This window comes from Meleagris gallopavo, chromosome 2, assembly GCF_905368555.1.
Source record: "Meleagris gallopavo chromosome 2, MGAL_WU_HG_1.1, whole genome shotgun sequence".
In the NCBI taxonomy this organism is placed as follows: Eukaryota; Metazoa; Chordata; class Aves; order Galliformes; family Phasianidae; genus Meleagris; species Meleagris gallopavo.
The window spans coordinates 104,454,309-104,473,851 of NC_139405.1; the positions used below are offsets into that span (position 1 = coordinate 104,454,309).

The following is a 19,543-nucleotide window of genomic DNA, read 5'->3' on the forward strand; positions in this document are numbered from 1 at the left end:
TGTTCTTAGCTGTCATTCTGCATATCAACAGTAGGATGCTGAGGAAATTATTATCCACCTGGGACTCATGTTTTGAATGTATTTCCTTCATTAGTGCTGAACCTGAGCAAAAGGAGACTGCTGAGCTCTTGCTCTCCAGGCTGAGCCCCACAGCTGGGCTCCAGTGTTGTGTAGTAAGTTCCCTCACTTCCATTCTCTGTTGCAGAGAAGCAAGTTTTCCAGCTGCGAGCCCACATGTACCAGGCCAGGAGTTTATTTGCTGCTGACAGTAGTGGCCTTTCAGACCCCTTTGCCCGAGTCTTCTTCACCTCCCAGAGCCAATGCACTGAGGTAAACACCTCTCCTGACCTGGAGGGCTGGAGGTTTCTGGGGTTGCTGTGACAATTGTCCCATCAGCTCTACATCCTGCTCCCATGCGACAGGTCTCATGACTGCTAGTGAATCATGGGTGAGGTTAAAATTAAACACGGTATGGGAAAGTTGCTATGGCACTGGGGCTTGGCTGTTTCCAAGGGCCCTGCTGGAAGTCCCTTCCCCAGCAGCACCTTCAGAACACACCCTCATTCACCCGCACACTGCCTTCCTGCATCCCTGAGACTGCATTTTCACCTGCCTGGCTAGGAGCAACTGGAGCATGCTGAAAGCCCATTCCCATGGCTGCCTTTGGGACAGGGAAACTGAAACTGACATCCAGCCTGCTGTCATTCTGTAGAATCCCAACCCTGGGCTGGAGCTGTAAGTCCATCTTCCGTTCTAGGTTCTCAATGAAACCCTGTGCCCAACCTGGGACCAGCTGCTGGTTTTTGACAATGTGGAGCTGTACGGAGAAGCCCATGAGATGCGGGACGACCCTCCTATAATTGTCATTGAGATCTATGACCAGGACACAGTGGTAAGATGAATCCTGGCAGAGAAAAATGTCTCTAATTTTGATGCTATGTTCACAGGCCAGGAAGACAGTGCAGTAGGCACAGTGATGATGGGTTAACGGTTGGACTTGATGATCTTAGCAGTCCTTTCCAACCCAAATGATTCCGTGAAGGTGCAAGAAGCATGTTTTCTCCTGATCCTTGGAAGAAGATACCCCCGCATTTCCAAGAGCATGAACTAGGAGCTGCTACTCATCTCTTAGACAAAACTGAATGATATCTTATTTTTGGAGAGTAAAGCAAGAGTTTTTGTGATGTGGTAATTGAGGAGACATTACCTTAGTCTTTCCCTTCAAAGTAGCTGCTCAATCATGGCCTCCTTGCTGTTCCAGCCGTAGGCCATTTCCTTTACCTTGAAGATGTTTATACTTAGAAAGTGCCCTCAGACAGGAAGCCAAAGCTGGCACTAATCTTTGATGTCTCAAAAAAGAGAAAGCTGTAAGATATATTGTGCTGGGCCAGCAAACTCATGTACTCCTTTCCCTCTCTAGGGCAAAGCTGACTTCATGGGCCGCACCTTTGCCAAGCCAGTGGTGAAAATGTCAGATGAGCAGTACTGCCCACCACGCTTCCCCCCACAGCTGGAATACTACCAGATCTACCGGGGCAACTCTACAGCAGGAGACCTTCTGGCTGCCTTTGAGCTGCTCCAGGTGCCAGCAAGCACAGACTGAGGGAGGGGAAGTTGTAAGGGAGTGGGAATTAATCCATGCTTATGCAGAGAGTGTGTATTTTGTACATCCTTCAAAATCCAGAAGGGCATAGCACAGCTACTGTGCCAGCAAGAGCTCCTGTGCAGTTATGCTGATCAAGATGGTGTACAGCAAGTCCTGGACAGGACACCCTATTGATGTCTTGTGTTAGCCCAAATTCTATACAGCAAGACATCAATAGATGTCTTGGTGCTCTTCAAGATGCCAGTTTGAACATTTCGGAGCTACATGCTCTCTCCATCCCAGGTCCCACTTTCATTTCAAAGGGGACTTTATTTTGCATGTCTGCCTGCCATGTCCTCAGATGCCCTGTGATAATGGCAAGATCAGGGCAGCCTTGCAGATTGCTGTTGAGTCTAGAGTCTTACCATGAAGGTGCTTTTCCTGTTTCTCTGTCCAAGCACCTTGCTCAAAGGCTTGTCCAAGTCTTTTGTTTTCCCAGCTTCCCCTTTCACACCTTGCCACAACCAATTCCTTCTGCCTCTTGCGTTATGCTCCAGGTGTTCTGGGCTCTTCCCTGTATACAAAATAAAGCAGGAGGATGCATGCTTACCGCAGATCCCTTTCATTTTCATTCTTTCTTGGAGCTTCACAGAGAAGATGTGACCGTTCCATTATTAAAAGTTTTCAAAGCTCAGTTGAGCAAACTGCTCTAGGGAAAGATGTCCCTGCCCATGGCAGGGGGTTGAACTAGATGGTGCGTAAGGGTCCATTTGAGCCCCAAACGTTATATGATTCTACAACACAATGTTCCTAATCCACACTGCATTTCTTTCAGATTGGTTCCGGGGGCAAGTCAGACCTGCCCCCAATTGATGGCCCCACAGACATAGACCGAGGCCCCATCCTGCCGGTGCCACTGGGGATTCGGCCAGTGCTGAGTAAATACAGAGTGGAGGTAATTGCATTGGAGTGCCAGATCTTAATGTTCAGCAGTGAGGTGGGCTGTGTGCATCTCACAAACTTGATCTTCTTGTGTTCAGTGAGGTCCCAGAGCAGAAAAGAAACTGCTGAGAGCAGCAGAGATCTTGGGTTATTCTGGATCAGCTGTGGGTTGGAATATGTGGGGTGTTAGACTGTGCTGCAGGCCATGCAGAGAAGAAGAGGAATGCTCAGGGATCCACCAGTCCCCAAGCAATGGCATTTGTTTCCCTGCTCCTCAATACAGCTTCTTTATACCAAAGTCTATGGCCCCAGCTGGACTCTATCCAAGGGCAGTCCTTCTCTCACACTCATGCTTTCTCCTCCTGTCCTAGATCTTGTTTTGGGGACTCAGGGACCTGAAGAGAGTGAACCTGGCCCAGGTGGACCGACCCCGTGTGGACATTGAGTGTGCTGGGAAGGGGGTCCAGTCAGCCCTCATCCAGAACTACAAGAAAAACCCAAACTTCAGCACTTTGGTCAAGTGGTTTGAAGTGGTGAGTGCTTCTCTTCCCCATGGGCCCTCAGATGCCCCAGACTTTCTGAAGCCCCAGATGATGGCTCCTAGCCCCTTGCTTCAAGATTCCCTGCAGCAACAAAGGATTTGATCTCCAACCCAGTTGGTGGTGGCCTTTCTCAGAGCGCTCCCAAGGCCTGCTTCCCTGAGCTGCTCTACACCTCTTCCTCTCCTATCTCTGCTTTAGTTCCTGCTGGTCTCTCCAACAACCCATGTCAAAGCCCCACAGCCCACATCCATCCCTTGCTAACTGGCACATCTTTACATCCCAGGACCTCCCAGAGAATGAGCTGCTCCACCCGCCCTTGAACATCCGAGTGGTGGACTGCCGGGCTTTTGGGCGCTACACCTTGGTGGGCTCCCATACTGTCAGCTCCCTCCGAAAGTTCATCTACCGCCCACCAGATAAGAAAGCCCAGCACTGGAATATGACAGGTATCCAGCCTTGGGCCATGGGGACACAGCTTGTGGGGGTGTCTGTGGAGCACCGCAGACAATTGAGGGGCATAGACAAAGAGGAAATGGGATGGTTCCTGTTGTAAGACAAGACCGCTTCATTCCCTACCATCTACAATAAGGGCAGTGAGGCACTGGCACAGGTTGCCCAGAGGTGGTGGTTCCTCATCCCTGCAGACACCCAAGGTCAGGCTGGATGGGGCTCTGAGCATCTGATGGAGCTGTGGGTGTCCCTGTTCATTGAAGCAGAGTGGGACCAGGTGGCCTTTAGAGGTTTCTTCCAACTCAATCCATTCCGTGGTTCTATGATCTCTGTATCTTCATGACTCCACACTCCATATGTTCCCCAAGACTCAAGGTGAATTTGCTATGCTCTCTGCTGCTGCTGCTGCTGTTTGGACCTCTACTTGCATCTCAGTGTGCTGGTATCTTCAGGGTAATCCCTTTCCATATCTCTTCTCTAGAAGTTGGGGCAGATATTAAAAACAAACCTTTCTCATCTTCTGCTTTCCTTTTTTACATCACCATCTTTTAATCATGCTATAAGGGTCTGTGCTCATTCCCCCCACTCCTCTCCCCTGAGCAAGATGACCTTACATCACTCCTGCATGAATATTGCAACGTCTTACCTGAGCTTTCAGTTTCTTTTCTACTCTCTCCTTCTCTCTTGTTCTCTCTTTCTCTGTCCTCTGACCAGCTAAACAGTTCAAAGGCTACCTGGCAATGGCCAACGGGGCCCCTCGCTCTCGCCCCACAGGGGAGATCATTGTCAACATGGAACCTGAGGTTCCTATCAAGAAGATGGAGACCATGGTGAAGCTAGAAGCTGTGAGTATCTGTGTGTCAGAGCTCTGTTAACATTGCTTTCTTCACTGAACTGCCCATCTCTGGGGGGTTTCACCCAAAGGAGGGTTGCTTTATCCTGTGCAATTACAGGGCTGGGTTGATGCTTGGAGTTGAAAGGTCTTGGGTCAGTACCAGTCCTACAAATCAACCTCTTTCTGTTGTGGCTAGACTCAACTGTTTCTTGCTGTCCAGAGAAGGACAATTCTGGGCTAAGCAAATTAGACAGCTTCTTGTTTTCCTTCAAAAATGGTCAAATGGGAAAGAGGACCTCCCTTCCTATGCAAGAAAAGCTCAAAGAGAGCAGAATCTTTGTTGCATGGAATGCTGGTTCTCCTTGGAACCCAAGAGAGGTGTCTCCAAGGCAGAGTTGAGTTTGGTGTGTCACAGCAGCATCTCCCATGTACACAGAGCTTTCCCAGCCAGGGCTCTGTGCAAGGCTTGTGGTTTTTTACACCATGGGGAATGGTCTGTGATTTTTCCAGCTTGCCATACATGTATGTGCCTGTGTGTATGCAAACTCAGGTGAGATTGCACTGTTAACCTACTCTTCCTCTCTGTTCCCTTCCACCCTGGGCGGCAGAACTCTGATGCGGTGGTGAAGGTGGATGTGGTAAGTGATGGCTCTGCTCATCATCCCTGCTCCCAACCTCTACACCCCATCTTACCCTTCTGAGCAGCTCTCAATGGACCATGCATCCTCAACATCCCTAAAATAGGTGGGGACTAGTGCCATTTTGTCCCAGGGAAGAGATGGAGTAGTGTTGCCTGTTAAAGAACTCTGGCCTGGTCACCGCAGACTGGGATGCACTTCTGAACCAGCACTTCCCAGCACTGCTGTGCCAGGAGGAGCAGGGCAGACAGCTCCCTGGGAAGGAGGTGCTGGTTATTGCCATCATAACCAGTTACCAGAACCCAGAGGGGTTTGTGGTGCCTCCAGGAGGACACAGGGTACTTCCTAGGCAGAGGGAGGATCGCTGCCACATACTGTGCTGTAGCATGATAAATGCATGAATGAAATGGATGACGGATAGGAAAAGATGTCTCAGGATGCTGGCACAGGATTGCTGGAGCCTTAGGCACCTCACTTTGCTGCTCAGTGCCCACGTCTTTGTCTTAAGGGGGAAAGTGCTAAAGAGGCCATGCAGCCAGGAGGCACTGTCTGCTCAGGTGCTTTCCCCACCACCTTTCCACTACAAGATGTGTTTGATTTTCACCTGAATCCTCTTCTCTGCCTTTGCTACCCTTGTTCCCCTCAGTCTGAAGAAGAGAAGGAGAAAAAGAAAAAGAAGAAGAAAGGAGGAGGAGGAGGAGGAGGAGGAGGAGAAGAAATAGAAGAGGAGGAGCCAGATGAGAGCATGCTGGACTGGTGGTCCAAGTATTTTGCTTCAATTGAGACTATGAAAGAGGTGGGTGCTGAACAAAGGAGCGGGGGTATGTAGGAATAGGAGAATGCTATTACCTCCTGTAAGCAAGGCCTCAGCTCTCTCCAGCTGTTGGTGAGGCATTCACTTGTCAGAGCTGAGCAGGATTCAGCTTCCTTGCATGCACTTGATATGCACATGGTGTTGGGTTTGCAGGCAAATACAACTGATAACAGCATCACTGCTCAAGGCTGCACCAAGCACCTCTGTGGCCAGACCTTAGCTCGCTGCTTGGATAGGAAAAAAGCTATGACCCTGAGTCAGGCATTTCCAGTGAGCACAGAGCCCCTTAACACAGTTACCCACTCCTTGTTTGCTTCATTTCTCCCCCAGCAACTCCGGCAGCAGGAAGTAGCTGCAGCAGAAGCAGAGGAGAAGGAAGAGATGGAGATTGCAGAGGGTAAGCAGCTTGCAAGCAAGAGAGGGAGTTGAGCTGCAAAGGGGAGGACCAGGGCTTGAGCACCCTGCTGGACCATGCATATGGCCACAGGGGTGACAGGTGACCTCATCCATTTGCAGCCTGGAGGCTCCTTGCCAGTCCCGTCAGTAGGGCTGGAACAGGTTTCCCTGAGGACTTTCACCCATCCTTTCTGTATGTCCCACATTCATATGGCAACAGGCCGTTGTGTTGCTTAGGCAATGCAAAATTTATTAGCTGAGAGAAGCATAGAGCCTGGTTTCATTATGAAGGCCAGCCTTCATATCATAAGAAAGATGAAGTGAAGTCTTGCCAAACTTGGAGCAGCTTCTTCATTGGGTTTGCTGTCATGGCAGGGATGCTGGGAGATGTCTTGCATCCCACATCCTTCTTGTTCTGTCTTCTGAGCAGGACCCATTTCCCCTTGGCACTCCCATTCCTTCCTCCATTCCTCTTCAACACTATGTCCTTGTTGTTTTTTGTCTGTCCTCATCTGCACTGCCCAGCAATCATGAAAGCCGGCAGATTGAGGCAGTGAGGGATGGGGATTGTGGATGGGTGGGAGAAGAGCACAACGTTGCTCAGCTCAGACTTCTTTCCAACAGCCTTTCCTTGTGTAACTGGTGCCACCAGCTGGTGGCTGATCTGAATAGAAACCCAGCTGGCCACGGGCATCACCCTCTGTAAGGGCAGCAGCCTGTGCCTTGGTGCTGAGCATCAAGCACTGTCACCTTTGCAATACCTAGGCTGGGCTTTTCTTTTCCAGGCTGCACGTGACAGGAAAATTCTTCAGTGGGAGGAAGAAAAGGAGATGCTGTTGGTAGGATCAGGTCTTATTACTGCTATGGAGGCTAGCTAGAAGCTAGTGCTCTCGGCCATCTAAATAATTTGTATTCTGGAAGCTCCTTGCATGGAGGCTACTAGGCTTCTGGAAATGCTGTGATAAAGGCAGCGATGGCCAGAGAACAAGAAAAGAAAGGAGAGGGCTTGAAGAATTACTCCAGAGCTGGAATGGGAGCTGCAGGCAATCACAGCTGTCAGCTTTCATGATCCTTCCATTTTAACAACCTTGATCAAGTCTCCCTTCCCTGTCTCCCCCACCCTTCTTCACCTTCATTTCCATCTCCTCCATCCTTGCTGCTTTCCCTTGGACCCAGAAATCAAACTTGATGACTCTCCCATGAAAGGCTTCAAGGGACAGGCAAAGAACAAGGAGAAGTCCAAGGCACCCAAAGATGACAAGAAGAAGAAGCAGCAGTCAGCCCCTGAGCTCCCTGAGAAGAAGAACAAGCAGAAGATTGATGAACTGAAGGTGCGTGTGTCAGCTCACAAGAAGGAGGCCCTGCAGCTTGGTTTGGCTCTGGCTAGAGGGGAGGGCTTTCCAGCCCTGGCCAGCCCAATTGAGATTCAGCAGGGATGGGCTCTGTTTTACGGTACATGGTGTTTACTAGGATTGATGTAGCCTGCGAATCTGGGGCTCAGAACCTGAATCTTCCACAGTTTGGGAACAGCTGCTCTCATCCACTCAGCTGAACATCCCTCTTGTACACAATCAGTTTGAGGAGGCACTTATATCAAGGTCCAAACCAAAGATCCTTTCTCTTCCTAGAGAATTTGGCACTGGGAGCTTTGTTCCATCTTAGTTGCACTGGGCATATTTTTTCCTCAGTGGTTTTGTTGTTTTGGTTGTTGTTTTTGTTGTTGTTGTTGTTATTTTTACCTGATTCCCCTCTTTTCTGTCTTTTAGGTCTTCAACAAAGAGCTAGAAGCAGAGTTTGATAACTTTGAGGACTGGCTGCACACCTTCAACCTGCTCCGTGGGAAGATTGGGGACAATGATGACAATGCAACAGAAGAAGAGCGGATAGTGGGAAGGTTCAAAGTGAGTTTGGTGGCTGAGTTGCCCAGGACAGGGACAGTCCTTGCCTATAGGCTTCTGTGCTGAAGGTGCTTCAATAGGAAGGGACTGGATGCAGTAAAAATCAAATTACATTGACCCAACCACAAAGCCTTGCATGGATGGAAAGCCTCTATGGATAGTTCCAGGCTTCAGGTAGCGCATCTACAGAGAGAATGGTCTGTAGGCAAACAGATGCTTGATAGTTCTTACAGAAGGCTTCTCCTCTTCAAAGACTGCTGTGGAAATGAGTCCTGCCCTTGGTTTTCTCTGTGAACCATTTCTCCTCAGGCGTACTCACCTGGATTCACTGCCATTGTGCACCTGTGCCAGTACCCAGGCAATGCAGGAGCACATCTGTCCACTGTAAGATTCTTGGAAAAGTGAGGGTGCTTTTGGAGGGTGTGATCCTGACCAGATTAAGCCTATTAATGCCAAATTTGCCCTTTGCTTGTGTTAAGTGATATAAAAAGCGTGGCTGCCACCTCCAACTACTCTGGCCAGGACCACTCCTGCCCAGCCCCAAGAGCCCAGCCTGGTGCCTAAGACTCGGTATCTCTGCCCCAGGCTGTTGTCCTTCTGTAGTTTTAGCCTTGGAAATCCCTGTCCATAAGCGCCTTGCTAGTCCGATTCCTCTGCAAGCCTCCTTCCCTTTGTCGAATTTCTTTGCTCGTGGTAGCAAACCCTGAAAGCAGTGCTTGAGGGGTGAAGAAAGCTTCCAGATATGCTACAGCACATGGCTAGAGGCAAGGCTGAGCCCAAGGTGATCTAGGATGGGCCTGCTCGCCCTGGGCAGCCAGGTTCTAATCAGGTTGTGTACTCCCTCCCACCAGGGCTCCATGTGTGTCTACAAAGTGCCTCTCCCTGATGATATTACCAAGGAGGCAGGATACGACCCCACCTTTGGCATGTTCCAGGGGATTCCCAGCAATGACCCCATCAACGTGCTGGTCCGAGTCTATATTGTGAGGGTGAGTATAATAGCATGGTGTGGCAAGGTATGATCCTGTGCTCCCTTCCACACTGCACATCCTGGAGCTGATCCTAAATCTGCAGGTAAACTGGGTTTTAGCTCTCAGGATCTGGACTAGAAGGTGCTGGTTCCTTACATCCCCATCACGCTTTAGTACAGAGCACAGTGGGAGCTGGCGGGATCTAGCAGACCTGGCAGAAGGGGGTGGCACCTTCTTCAGCATATCCTGAATTATTATCAGCCTGGTGCAGCTAATGGACAATACATCCTTACATATACAGAGTGTGCCCTGGGAAACTCTGACCCTCAAACCAGTCACCTTGTGTTTGCAAGAACAGGAGTGAGACATCAGCGAGGCACTAGCCCTGCATAGAAGCACACAGGCTGACCCTTTTTACCACTTTGCCCCTGATGTTTTACAAATACAACTTTGGGTGATGTTTCCCACTAGCCTGGTTCTCCATCCAGTGCAGCATCACTGTGACCAGTGGTGAGGAGGAGTCTACCATTCATCGTCACCATTGATGTTGTGACAGTAGCTACCAGCCTGGCCAGTACCACTGCTAACCGGGACTGGCTTCATCACTAGATATGCCCTGGCATGGGAAACTGCTGATGTGTGCAACAATGGAGGCTGGAACTGGAGAGTTTGAAATCACCCTTAATATGAGAGTGATTTGTGAGAAAAATTCCCTTTGTGAGGTGAATCCCCACAAGCCCTGGACCTCAACGTACTCAGTGGAGAGAACAACAGCTGATGGAGGAAGTCTTCTTGACCTACAAGTTTTGCTCTAGGTCTCTCTTTAGAAACAGGAAAGGAGGTTCTGTTTACATATTTCTGAGGGGACACAGCCAACTATGCCTGGCTAGGCCAACTCAACTTCTCCCCAGGTGGAGACAGGGTTTAACATGCAGCAGGACTTCTCACCAGCTTAAGCCAAGTGACTCTGTTTAGGGGACAAAAGAGTTTCGCCATGTGGCTTTGGCCAGGTAGAGCCACCTGGTCTCACGGATCAGGACAGAAACATTGCTGAATTGTTCACTAGCATGGATGGAGCTGACTTAACATTTCTCCACTCCAGGCCACAGACCTCCACCCAGCTGACATCAACGGGAAAGCTGATCCTTATATTGCCATCAAGCTGGGGAAGACAGACATCAAAGACAAGGAGAACTATATCTCCAAGCAGCTGAATCCTGTCTTTGGAAAGTGAGTTGCCCAAGTTCTATACACCTGTTCACACCCAGAAAGGGTTAGCTACGCTTGTCATCACTTGGACCTGCACCCTAGTCATCCTACAGCTGCTTAGTGTTAAGAGGTTGGGACTCATCACACAGCACTTTCCTTACAAGTGTGCAGGCATACTCATTTAAGCCCACCTCTCCTTTAGCAACAGTGTGGTCAACATAGTAAAGGATGTTTAGGAGATGTCCACATCTGAACATGACAAAGTATCTGCTTTAGGAGGCTGAACTCCTGTGAGTATTGCCTGGCTCACCAGTGACCCACCAACTTAGTTTCAGGGCTGTTGAGTCAACCAAGTCAAGCAGTCATCATGTGCTACCTTCTTTCTAGGGCTGCTGGATCCAAAACAGCTCATGCAGAGATACAGCTACAATGCATACGTTGAACACAGTGTAGTGACAAAAGCAAATTAAACACCTACAGCAGACTGGAGCAGACCCAACTTGCCCATGATCTTGAGCAGTAGCCAAGTGTTCCAAGTCTTTCTCTTCATCTGCTTTCCCCTGGCCTAGGTCCTTTGACATTGAGGCCACCTTCCCCATGGAGTCCATGCTGACAGTGGCAGTGTACGACTGGGACTTGGTGGGGACAGACGACCTCATTGGGGAGACCAAGATTGACCTGGAGAACCGCTACTACAGCAAGCACCGAGCTACATGTGGGGTGTCACAGACTTACTCCATGTACGAACAAAGCTTTCTCTGCCCAGTCTCCTGCCTGGACCCATGCCTGTCTCATCTTCCACGCCAAGCCTAGATCTCCTGCAAGAATCTCCCTCTTTCATTGCCTTCTGATGGGGAAGTCTGTGCTGTACTTTTTCTCTTAACAGGGGTTTTAGGACCAGAACAGGAGTGCAACAGCAGAGTGGGTTGTAAGCAGGAATCCAGGGTTGGGAGGAAGGAGTTGAGGCATTGATGGGGCTCAGTAGAAGAGTGAGACTAGAGCTGTAATAGCAGGAGGACCAAAAGAGCAAAGCATCAGAGGTCAAGCAGGGTGCACTGGGGATTTCAGGTCTGAGTCAGCACGGAATAAAGGGACTGGGGCAGAAAGGTGTTAGCAAAGTATAGAGCAGGGATGCAGTGGAACCTGTCTGCTCTGAGGTTTCACATTTGGAGCCCCATATCTTTACTCTATGAGTGCTGAGTCCTTCCAGGCAGTAGCATTTACCTGGCTTGCAGAGGGAAACAACCTATCTTCTTTCTCCTTGCTACTTCACTGACCTTGCCCTCCTGTTTGCAGACATGGGTATAACATCTGGCGTGACCCTATGAAGCCCTCCCAGATCCTGTCCAAGCTGTGCAAAGAGGGCAAGGTGGATGGGCCACACTTCGGGCCAGGAGGAAGAGTGAAAGTTGCCAACAGGGTGTACACTGGTCCCACGGAGATTGAGGATGAAAATGGTACCTGCCCCATGGGATGAAGGTTGGAGGGGAGCAGGGGTCTGGGTGTCTCCTTATCAGGGCTGGAGACAGGTCTAGTGGCACCAAAATCCTAATGCAATGTTGCAGTCCTTCTCCATCTACCACTTTACATTGACCCTTCACTTTGCTGCTGGCTGGACAGTGTCTTGTAGACCACCCGGGCCAGTGGGGTGCTATTAGAATTGCTCATGGGTATCCATGGCATGAGATCACCAAAGCTGCCTTTAGAACATTCTCCTGACAGTGTATGCTTGAGGAGCAATGAAGAGAGCCCACCTTGATCTTTCCAGCTTTTAGGAAGCTCTGTGTCTCTGATGTAACTGAATCTTCAAAGGTTGTGTCCCAGTGCACCCACATTCACAAGAAAGATGAAAGCAGGCCATGAAGTGTGCACAGGAGGAGAATGTGGTCAAAAGATACGGAGTTGGTTCAGCCTGAATAAAAGCAGGCTGGTAGGGGATCTGGACCTCCTGCGAATGGTTATGGTAACAGGAGAAAGAGAAGAGTTAGGAAGTGTTGGGTCAAGTGGACACTAGTGAATGGAGAGGAATCACTAGCAGGCACTTCAGCTTCCTTGGAGCAGGGAGAAGCTGGAAGAGGAATCCAAGAAGAGTGTGTGGGTGTGCTGGTGCCAAGAAAATCTGGGTCCTTCTTGAGCAGAGCAAGAGGGTTGTTTGCTTTCCTTGGTGTCTTTCTATCTAGATCTCCAAGCTCCTCTGCCCACGCAGGTCAGAAGAAGCAGACAGATGAACACCTGGCCCTGACCGTGCTGCGCCACTGGGAGGACGTCCCACGGGCAGGCTGCAAGCTGGTCCCTGAGCACGTGGAGACGCGCCCGCTGCTGAACCCTGACAAGCCGGGCATTGAGCAGGTCCTCCAGGCCCCCAGAGAGCTGCACTTGGGCATCAGCAGCCCTTAGCACTTGCCTGTTAACTCCACTGCATAGAATCTTCAGTGCCTCTCCCTGTCAAGGCTGTCCCTTTCATACCCCTAAGAATTTGGGTCCCCTGGCTCCTCCATGCCCATGCATCTCAGCACCACACCATGCCATGAGGGTGGGCAAGGACTTCTGGCCAAATTGTACCCCACATCTGGCATGACCAGACTGACGCAGAAGGGCAGCAGGAGTTCAGGGCAATGCTGTGGGTACGAGGAGCAAGGAGGGACCAGGGAGCTGACTGCACCTCTCCAACCTTGCAGGGTCGCCTGGAGATGTGGGTGGACATGTTCCCCATGGATATGCCAGCACCTGGCCCTGCCATCGATATTTCCCCCAGGAAACCAAAGAAGTAAGGAATGTCCCAATCAAATGACTACTGGGAAAAACTATGGCTGGGGGCACAGTCCTTCTTCTTCCCACTACTTGTGTTTCTCCATGGCCCAGCCCTCTGTCTAGGCACTCCAGCTACGCAGGCACTTCCAGACATCCTAAGAATGGAGGCACCAAGTGATGTCTTCCCCTTCCAGAGCTTCCAGAGCCCTTGAATATTCTGCCTGGCAGCTCCTGATTTTGCTGTGTCAGTCTAGACTAGGAAATTAGAACTGCTATCCCAGCCCCAATAGTGGCAGCGTTAGGTTAGGGCATGACATTCCTGGTCAGTTTGGATGGGCTTTTTTCAGGAGGAGAGGGTTGCCACTGAGACAAGGTTGGTCAATCCAAGCAGGACAGAGCAGGCACTGTCATAATGGCCTCTCCTGCCTCCTTTGGAGAGAAGACACATTTCTTCCCTCTGCATCCTTCCTAGTCCTGCCTTATTCTACTGGACTGTGTCCTTTTCCCACCCCAGGAGTGTGGAGTGGGGATCCCACTGGGAGTCTCTTGCATTCACATGCACTGCAGGTGAGGTCTTGGATGGAGAGAATTTCTCTGGATTCCAGAGGGCTGCAGTTAGGATCTCAAGATTGAGGCTGCAGGAAAGCCAAGGCCAAGGGCAATGTCCAGACACCAGCACAGAGGAAAAGCAGAGGTTTATCTGGCAGCCCAGGACAGCCATGTCCAGCAGTGACCTGTAACCTGGTGCTGGAGCCCTGGCACAAGGAACAGAAAGCTGTGGGCGTTTCTCCCTGGGGATCTCCTGTGGGAGATGGAGAGATCAGCTTGGCCTCGTTGAGTCTCAACTTGCTGATAATGAGGCCCTGGAAAGGAGACAGAGGGTCTGAATAAATAGGGGTGTTTTGTACCTAGCCATAAGATAAACTCTCTGCTGATTATGGAGACTGCTAGGCAACCTGCTCTGGGCAGCCCTGCTGGCGCAGGAGGGGATCTCCAGCCCGAAGCTGGAATCCTGGGGGCTGGGATTCTGTTATGGTCCTGCTTTGTCTGGAAGAGCTGACACAGCCTGTTTTAGTGATAAATCTACCCAGCTACCAAGCCATGCTATCCCCTAGATCCTCTGGCCTGGATTGTGCAGAAGCTTAGGAGAAGGAAAGTAAAGCTTCCCTTGCTGCTCCACTGACTCCTCCTGGGTTGATCCCAGCTCTTACTCATTCCGGGTCCCTTTCTTTGGATAAGATCCCTGTGAGCAGATCCCTGTGTGCAGATGCCTGTGCTCCCCATGCCTGGAACCAGTCTCCCATCCCCCTTGTTCCCTTCCTCCTGCCTCTTCCCCACCACTTCACCTCCTTGTTTCCCTTTCTCCTGCCAGGTATGAGCTCAGAGTGATAGTGTGGAACACAGATGAGGTCATCCTGGAAGATGATGACTACTTCACTGGCGAGAAATCCAGTGACATTTTTGTCAGGGGGTATGTACAGCATGGTCACTTCCTTTGCTTCAGCCCTGGGGGTGCTGGTGCTATGGAGAAGGCAGGGTGGGTCTGGGGGTAGATGTAGGTGCTAGATTAGATAGCACCAACACTATCTCCAGTGATGCGATGCCTTGCCAACCTGGGCACCTCAGGTCCTGTCACTGGAGACTGAGTCAGCAGAGTCCACCCCACCCTGAAGCAGAGGCTGCATCAGACCCTAAATCTTCCTGATGGAATAGATGCACCCTGATATAGGGAACCCACAGTGACCAATACAGACTGAGCTGCTTCTGCACGAACACCTAAAGTTGGTGGAGCTCAGACTACCCCATGATGGAGTGAGAAGAACTATACAGCAACCTCTGGGCTTGTCCACTCCAACTGTGTGGGATGGGGACACCCCTTCAGCATGCTCTGCTCCCGATTCCCATGCAATGCTCCTTGCTCCTGTCCACCTCCAACATCCTCCTTCCTGGAGAAATATTCCCAACAGCCAACTTGAATTTCTTGCACTCAAACCCCACTGTTCCCTCTAGGTCTCTCCTCTGGGGCTGCTGCAGTGATTCACAGAATCACAGTGACTCAAGCAGCCCCAGCTCATCACTTAAGGCTCTTAGGTCCTTCCAATCTGTCCATGCCTTGCTGGCCTGGAGGCATCCTGGCTGTACATGCAGGATGGCCCCATGCCCTCTCCTCCCTTCTGGAGATTTCTACCCCTCTGGGCCCTGCAGGTGGCTGAAGGGTCAGCAGGAGGACAAGCAAGACACAGACGTCCATTACCACTCGCTCACCGGCGAAGGCAACTTCAACTGGCGTTACATCTTCCCCTTCGACTACCTGATGGCAGAGGAGAAGATTGTCATCTCCAAGAAAGAATCCATGTTCTCCTGGGACGAGACCGAGTACAAGATCCCAGCCCGCCTCACCCTGCAGGTCTGGGATGCTGACCACTTCTCAGCCGATGATTTCCTTGGTAAGGGGGGGGGTCTGTTGAGCTGGGGCAGTGGGACAACCAGCAGGGTTCTATCTGGGGCTGGAGGAGCAGGGGGTGGTGTGAGTGAGGCAACACCTGGACAGGAACAGAGTTCAGAAGGGCAGCCCCGGTCCTCAAGCCACTACATCTTACAGATCCCTTTGGACGTTGTCTGTAAATGTATATAGGAACAGAGCCCTTATCTTCTCTGCTGTTCAAAGGCTGGTCCTGAAAGCAGACATCAGCTTTTTAGTTCCCAAAGCAGTTCAGAATAGTTTTCCAGGGAAGGCGATGATGGCCAAGCCCACCTCCAGCCAAGGATTTGCGTTTTGGGGGTGCCAACATCTATGCTTCCTTGTCTCATGCCAGGGGCCATTGAGTTGGACCTGAACCGCTTTCCCCGGGGAGCCAAGACATCCAAGCAGTGCAGTCTGGAAATGGTGACAAACGAGGCAGAGCTGCCCATGGTCTCAATCTTCAAGCAAAAGAGGGTGAAGGGCTGGTGGCCATTTGTGGCCAGGGATGAGAATGACGAGCTGGAGATCACCGTAAGGATGGGGAGAAGGGGATGATTTTCCACCCTGGGGACCACAGCCATTGCAGACCATCCCCATACTCCTCTCTGCTCCCTTAGGCCCCCCTATCACCATGGCTGTGGGCCAGGCAGGGAGCATAGCCTGAAGCACAACATCTTTCTCTTCCTTCAGGGGAAAGTCGAAGCTGAACTGCATCTCCTGACTGCAGAGGAGGCAGAGAAATCGCCTGCTGGGCTTGCTCGCAATGAGCCCGACCCACTGGAAAAACCCAAGTAAGCAGAAAACCCATCTCCCCAGGAGATGCCTGGGCTCCTATGAGAGATGCTGCTGGGTGGTGCTCAGGAAGGGACCCATGCATGGGGAGGTGAAGAAGGGTCACATGCCAGGGATGGAAGTTATGGGCATGGCCCTTCTCCTTTGGTTCCTTACCATTGCCTGGCTCCCTTTCCACTTAACTTCATCCCCTTTTTCTGGCCTCCCAACTCCTCCTCTCTTGTCCTGACCAACAAGACACTAGCTCCCCATGGCTCTCCCACATCCCTGCCTTTGCTCTGTCCTGCTAATTCCCCTTACAAAGGTTACCCAGGGACGGACCCATGGTCTCCCTTTCCACCCTGTGGTTCTTTAGCTGTGCTGCCTGCCCTCTCCATTACTGTGGCATTCATGATGGGTGTTTGCTTCCCCGGCAGCCGTCCAGACACGTCTTTCATCTGGTTCCTCAACCCTCTCAAGTCCATCAAATACCTCATCTGCACCCGCTACAAGTGGCTCATCATCAAAATCGTGCTGGGCCTGTTGCTCCTCATCATGGTGGCCCTCTTCCTCTACAGCATGCCAGGCTACATGGTCAAGAAGCTCCTGGGGGCATGAAGCATGGGAGCATCCAACCTCCAGCTCAGAACCACCGCCTGCCCCAGCCCCATGCCCTTCTCCTCCCACAGCCTCTTGGCAGCCTCAGGACATATTTCACTCCTGTTGGGCCTCCTCTTCTGCATTTATCTGTGCATTCCTGCCTTCGCTCACAGAAATGGGGCTGGAGGAGCTCCTTTCGTGAGGCTGGGTATCATTCCCCTGGGCTAGCAGTAGTGCACAGCCAGCCCAGGCAGAACACCCAGGATGGGGCCTTGTGACCCTCTGCCCTCTTGGGCAGAGGTTGGCACCCCCCAGAGAGCTCAGCACCCTGCTGCAGATGTGAGGAGTGCAAGAACTGAACTGGAGCTGAGGCGCTAGAGTCATTGGAATGTTCCCCAAATGCTCCTTGAGGGATATTGAGAAAGAGAGTCTGGGGGCTCTGCAAGGGGCTGACCCTGCTCTGCCCTCTCTGGGGTGTAGCAGAGGCAGAGAAGCATCCAGCAGCACAAACATCTTTGAGGGCCACCTACCCAGCACTGGCAATGGCTGGACAGCCCTGAGGCTCACAGGGAGCCACATCTTCTGGCACAGTGAGCTCCCTCCAGCCTTCTCTCTGGTGGTTTTGTACTCATTGAGAAGTTTGAGGGTATTTCTGACTGTGTAGAGTGGGGAAGGAGGGAGGGAAGGGCTCTCGTGTAAGTTCTCTGTAATATTCAGCTGTTGATGACCCACCATGCTCAGCTTCAAGTGTGCAAGACCCTCATTCAGTACTTAAGAAACACTCAGAGATGTTTTTAGGATATTTGTGTTTTATCCTGTCAAATCTGGGCTCACCGTTGACCTGCTGCTTACAGCCATTCTTGTCTCTATACATTCTCTCAACGATTCTCAAAACAGATACGTCTCACCCTGTGCAGTGCACGTGACCCCAGTGCATGTGGTGGTGGTGAGAGGGTCTGATGCTGCACACAATGGATGCAGTCTCTTCTATCCACTACATGAAACCTGCAGCCACAGGTCAGCTGATAATGCAGAACCCGCTGTCTCAATCTGGGAGGGAGAAAAGAAGTGGAGAGGAATCTTAGGGCTTCCTTTGGATCCCCTTGAGCTGTAATTTCAAGCCCATACTGGGAATAGTGAGGAGCTCAGTGGCCAGGGACTCCAACACAGGGGCTCTGGGCAGAGGGGCTGTGGTCATCTCCTGAGCAACACTTGGATCAAACCTGGCCCCTCAATAGCTCTTCCACCCTGTATAATACACACCTCTTTAGATTTTTTGCAATCCTCGTTGATCTCCTCGTGTGCCTCTGCACAGTTTCCCTCCGGACTGTGTTTCTCCGTGTGCTCCTTTTCACAGCACTGTTCTGTATGCACACAAGAAGGTTTAGTGGGGCACACCTTCCTTCCAGTGGGATCCCTCTGGCCCGGGGTGCAGGTGCCAAGAAGAGCTCAGGAGGGCCCCAATGCTGGAGGAAGGTGGGAAGGCTGGGGAGTGGGATCCTTCCTCACCTGCAGCACCACCCTCTGCAAGGACAGGGCAACTATCAGAGCTGATGACCAGAGTTGTCTCCCAAAAGCATGGAAGCCCAATATTTTCAAGACCATTTGCAGCTGAACAATGAGGAATAACTTGACTAGGAGCCAGAACATCTTCAATGGCGATTCAAGGGTCCGGGCTCAGTGGTTGTCCTCTTGAATAGACGCATAACACACAACACTTAATAACAAGGCTCCTCTTATGCTCATCCCATCATTCCCAGAGTAACACCTTCTCAACAGCACAGATCCCAGGTCTGCACATCCCAGTGCTGGCCTCCCAAGCTTGCTCCCCATGCCCATCCCAGTCCATTTGGCAGCATCAACCTGCACACCCAGCACTGCAAGGAGCCCCGGGGAGGCCGACAAACCCAGGCAGACCCCAAGGGGATGAAAGGCAGGGGCAACATAGGACACCCACTCCTACCCACATCCCTTCTCCTTCTCCCAGCTCAACCGCCGCACTCCTCAGCTGCTTATTCTGCCATGCAGGCAAAGAGAGACCAGAGCATCCTGAAGCCCACTAAATCCGGGCCACGACTGTGATATGATGGTGACATCGCTTTGATTCACAATGGCTGCCCAGGCTGAGCTGCACACAGTATCTGCAAGCTGAGAAATCTTTCTAGGCAGTGAGGACAAGCTCAAGCATACCAGGTTTGCTTGGCAAGGTTTTTGGTGTAAGCTCTCTGCAGTACTCAGCTGTTAATCAGAGAATCGTGGATCATAGAATATCCCCAAAACTGCAGGGAACACCAAGGAGCTGCAAGAAGATGGCACTGAGAACCTCAGCCTCTTCCTTGTCCTCAGCAATAACATTCCCCACCACGTCCAATAGACAGGGGATTCTCCGTGGCCCTCCTCTTGCTGTTAATAGATTTACAAAAACATCTCAGGGTTTCCTTCCCGAGCAACGTCCAGCCTTCCTGGATCCCTCCGCCCTTCAGGACGGACCGAGCTCTGCTGGCACTGCCCATAGCCTCACCCCTTACGCGCGATCCTCCTGCATCCCCCTTGGCTCTACTGCGCATGCGCAGCAACTCTTGCGGAGGGCGTTAGACGCACGCACGGACGTGCCGTTGCCTGGCGACGCGGAGCCGCAAAGCAACCGGACCGCTACGCGCATGCGCCGCATCCTTGT

The 19,543-nt window shown here is 51.4% G+C and overlaps 1 protein-coding gene and 1 long non-coding RNA gene across 3 annotated transcripts in view; one reads left to right on the forward strand and one right to left on the reverse strand.

Annotated features, from left to right (window-relative positions):
- LOC100551454 (otoferlin) overlaps nucleotides 1-17,704 on the forward strand; it is a 31,604-nt gene extending 13,900 nt beyond the window's left edge. Inside the window, exons 19-41 of the mRNA XM_085218228.1 lie at nucleotides 206-330; nucleotides 758-892; nucleotides 1,421-1,582; nucleotides 2,421-2,540; nucleotides 2,899-3,060; nucleotides 3,353-3,515; nucleotides 4,294-4,364; nucleotides 4,963-4,992; nucleotides 5,639-5,788; nucleotides 6,137-6,203; nucleotides 7,379-7,533; nucleotides 7,969-8,103; nucleotides 8,952-9,089; nucleotides 10,174-10,301; nucleotides 10,850-11,020; nucleotides 11,577-11,737; nucleotides 12,487-12,629; nucleotides 12,959-13,047; nucleotides 14,404-14,502; nucleotides 15,237-15,478; nucleotides 15,848-16,026; nucleotides 16,186-16,286; nucleotides 16,704-17,704. Of these exons, the coding sequence (XP_085074354.1) occupies nucleotides 206-330; nucleotides 758-892; nucleotides 1,421-1,582; nucleotides 2,421-2,540; nucleotides 2,899-3,060; nucleotides 3,353-3,515; nucleotides 4,294-4,364; nucleotides 4,963-4,992; nucleotides 5,639-5,788; nucleotides 6,137-6,203; nucleotides 7,379-7,533; nucleotides 7,969-8,103; nucleotides 8,952-9,089; nucleotides 10,174-10,301; nucleotides 10,850-11,020; nucleotides 11,577-11,737; nucleotides 12,487-12,629; nucleotides 12,959-13,047; nucleotides 14,404-14,502; nucleotides 15,237-15,478; nucleotides 15,848-16,026; nucleotides 16,186-16,286; nucleotides 16,704-16,884 (3,107 nt within the window). The 3' untranslated portion in view covers nucleotides 16,885-17,704. The remainder of the gene's footprint in view (nucleotides 1-205; nucleotides 331-757; nucleotides 893-1,420; nucleotides 1,583-2,420; nucleotides 2,541-2,898; nucleotides 3,061-3,352; nucleotides 3,516-4,293; nucleotides 4,365-4,962; nucleotides 4,993-5,638; nucleotides 5,789-6,136; nucleotides 6,204-7,378; nucleotides 7,534-7,968; nucleotides 8,104-8,951; nucleotides 9,090-10,173; nucleotides 10,302-10,849; nucleotides 11,021-11,576; nucleotides 11,738-12,486; nucleotides 12,630-12,958; nucleotides 13,048-14,403; nucleotides 14,503-15,236; nucleotides 15,479-15,847; nucleotides 16,027-16,185; nucleotides 16,287-16,703) is intronic.
- LOC109366333 (uncharacterized) lies at nucleotides 17,686-19,514 on the reverse strand. Of its 2 annotated transcripts, none has more exons than XR_002112622.2 (4): nucleotides 19,388-19,514; nucleotides 18,376-18,557; nucleotides 18,130-18,230; nucleotides 17,686-17,916 (listed from the first exon to the last, which is right to left on the reverse strand). It is a non-coding gene; the product is annotated as an uncharacterized LOC109366333 (long non-coding RNA). The 2 variants fall into 2 exon arrangements; XR_014881696.1 differs by having other exon boundaries at nucleotides 19,057-19,486.
- Nucleotides 19,515-19,543: the final 29 nt, after the last annotated feature.